The 2426-nt window shown below is 52.2% G+C and overlaps 2 protein-coding genes across 2 annotated transcripts; one reads left to right on the top strand and one right to left on the bottom strand.

Moving 5' to 3' along the window:
- Positions 1-185: 185 nt before the first annotated feature.
- CAOG_08387 (hypothetical protein) lies at positions 186-1393 on the top strand (the record flags this gene model as incomplete). The annotated part of the gene is made up of 2 exons (XM_011271655.1): positions 186-314; positions 440-1393. Coding segments are annotated over 2 exons (1083 nt in total), but the record flags the coding sequence as incomplete, so codon positions are not given.
- A 177-nt stretch (positions 1394-1570) lies between these two features.
- On the bottom strand, positions 1571-2426 carry CAOG_00097 (hypothetical protein). The gene is made up of 3 exons (XM_004364911.2): positions 2340-2426; positions 2016-2249; positions 1571-1888 (listed from the first exon to the last, which is right to left on the bottom strand). Exons 1-3 carry the CDS (start codon positions 2352-2354, stop codon positions 1685-1687), a joined length of 453 nt encoding a protein of 150 aa, XP_004364968.1. The 5' UTR covers positions 2355-2426; the 3' UTR covers positions 1571-1684.

The raw sequence follows: 2426 nt of genomic DNA, 5'->3' as shown, positions 1-2426 counted from the left end.
ATTTTGGGATAGAAGGAGGAGGGGGAGGGGGGGGGAAGGTGGACAAAAGGCTTTGATCAGCAATTTCTCAGCGTTTAAGATTTGCAATTTCCAACTCAGAACCGAATGCAAATCTCTCAACTCAAAACTTGAACTCACTTGTGATTGGTCATACACTTTTGTTGCGCAGGTGTGGACATTGCAAGAGCCTTGCGCCAGAGTGGTCCAAGGCCGCTTCTGCGCTTAAGGGCATTGTGCGTGTTGGCGCAGTCAACATGGACGAGCATCAGTCTGTTGGCAGCCCTTACGGCATCACTGGATTCCCCACTATCAAGGTAAGCAGAGCAAAGTTCGACCACGCCAATATGTGGATGAAGCGACGATGGATGGGATTTCAGCTGATCAATGGGCCCTAAACGTTCGACTCACCTGTTCGTCTTGCTTGAACTCGCCAATCCAGCTGTTCGGCGCTGACAAGGCCTCGCCTGTCGACTACAAGAACGCTCGCACCGCGAGTGCCATCACCGATTTTGCTCTCCAGCAAGCCAAGGCAACTGTGACTGCCCGCCTAGGCGGCAAGTCGTCCTCGTCGTCGTCCTCGTCGTCCTCTGGCTCCGGCAGCGCTGGTGGCAAGCAGGCCGTCGTCGAGCTGACCGATGCCAACTTTGCCGAACTTGTCCTCAACAGCCAGGATGTCTGGCTCGTCGAGTTCTTTGCTCCATGGTGCGGTCACTGCAAGAACCTTGCGCCCATCTGGGAAGCTGCCGCCAAGAAGCTCGACGGCAAGGTCAAGGTCGGTGCGTTGGATGCCACGGTGCACTCCTCCACTGCTGGACGCTACAACATCAAGGGCTACCCCACGATCAAGGTCTTTGGCGCCGACAAAGCCAACCCTTCCGACTACCAAGGCGGTCGTTCCGAGAACGACATTGTTCAAGCTGCCCTCGAGCGCCTCGAGGAGATGGCACCGCCACCGGAAGTCCACCAGCTTGTCTCCCAGGCTGTTTGGGACAAGGAGTGCGCCAGCAAGCAGCTTTGCGTTGTCGCCTTCCTCCCCGATATTCTCGACTCTGGCGCTACTGGCCGCAACAACTACATTGCCACCATTCAAGCGAGCGCTGACAAGCACAAGTCTCGCAGCTGGGGCTACGTCTGGGCGGAATCGAACGCACAGAGTGCACTCGAGCAGGCCGTCAACGTCGGTGGCTCTGGCTACCCCGCCCTTGTTGCCATTTCGCCCAAGAAGAACCGCTACGCGCAACTCATTGGCGCGCTCAATGAGAAGAACCTGTCCAGCTTCCTCACTCGCCTGCAAAACAGCAAGGAGAGCACCGCCGCATTGACTCTCCCTGCAATTGCAACTGGTGCCCGTTGGGATGGCAAGGACGGTGTTCCGCCCTCTGAAGAGCTCTAAAGAACATGATGAGCATGGCCAAAACAATTTTTGGTTAGTTTTGCGAGCAGCGTTTTCTGGCTTTGAAAATGCGTGATTTCGTTTCGTTTTTGTATCCTCATAAACGGTATTTTTGGTTCACTGGGTCACAACTTTGCTTGATGTGTGGATTGTATTTGTTTGCAAATTCACCCAACACAAAAGAAAAAAAAGACTTATTCAAAGAAAGCTAAAACAAATCGGGACTCAAAGATCAAAGATCGAAAACAACAAAAACAAAAAAACGAAGAAAAGAAAAAAACAAGAAACTGTTTAACTGGCCTCTGGCACACTCTTGAGGGCGGATGGTCGCCCCTTTTCAAACGAATTGCGCAATGATTGCAAATCCGACTCCATCGTTTTGATGAGCGAGTCGGTGCGGGTGCGCGAAACGTTCAAGTTGTGCTCGAGGTTGTCCAGCAACGACGCACGACGCTGCACGGCATACTGTTGTAGCGCGATCGGGTTGAGCGTCATCTGTTGGTAGTGCCCCAAAAGTAACGCACAACATACACATCATCAGGAACGTCGCGGATGAGCAAAAAAAAAAAACATATTAAATTCGACATAGAAGACGCGAGCTTGTTGGAATGAGCTGACTTACCCCGGATTCGTCAGTAGGCTCAGCAGGTTCAGCAGGTAGCGTGTCGGTGCTATCTACGGAGTGCGTTCTTTCGATAGCTCGATCGCTTGAGGTGGAAACCTGAGCAGCAGACGAAGACGAAGGTGCGTGGACGTACGGATCCGTTCCGCCAAGGTCCACCTGCAAATTTTCCTTGCCAAATTCAGACACCAGGAAGGCCTTCCATTTGGCTTCTTTTCGCGAAAGAATGCAAAACTACCAAACAACACACACAGACATGCGTGAGCCTTCTCCTCCTTTCAAAAAGCATCAACAACAAGTCATATCTCAGTCGGCAAATCGCACCCTGTCCTGGTCCATCTTGCTCAAGAACGTCTTGACAATCTTGTAACCAATCCGGAATGTGGCGTCGGCATTTAGCACATAAATGCG

This window comes from Capsaspora owczarzaki (genome assembly GCF_000151315.2).
Source record: "Capsaspora owczarzaki ATCC 30864 unplaced genomic scaffold supercont2.1, whole genome shotgun sequence".
Classification (NCBI taxonomy): domain Eukaryota; class Filasterea; order Ministeriida; family Capsasporidae; genus Capsaspora; species Capsaspora owczarzaki.
Note: the sequence above shows the minus strand (reverse complement) of the source record. Positions and strands in the feature narration are given on the sequence as shown.

Excerpts from the sequence above, each read along its gene's own strand:
- CAOG_00097 (XM_004364911.2), bottom strand. Across the intron at positions 1,889-2,015 it reads AGCCTACTGACGAATCCGGG|ATGACGCTCAACCCGATCGC; the intron begins GTAAGTCAGCTC and ends CACTACCAACAG.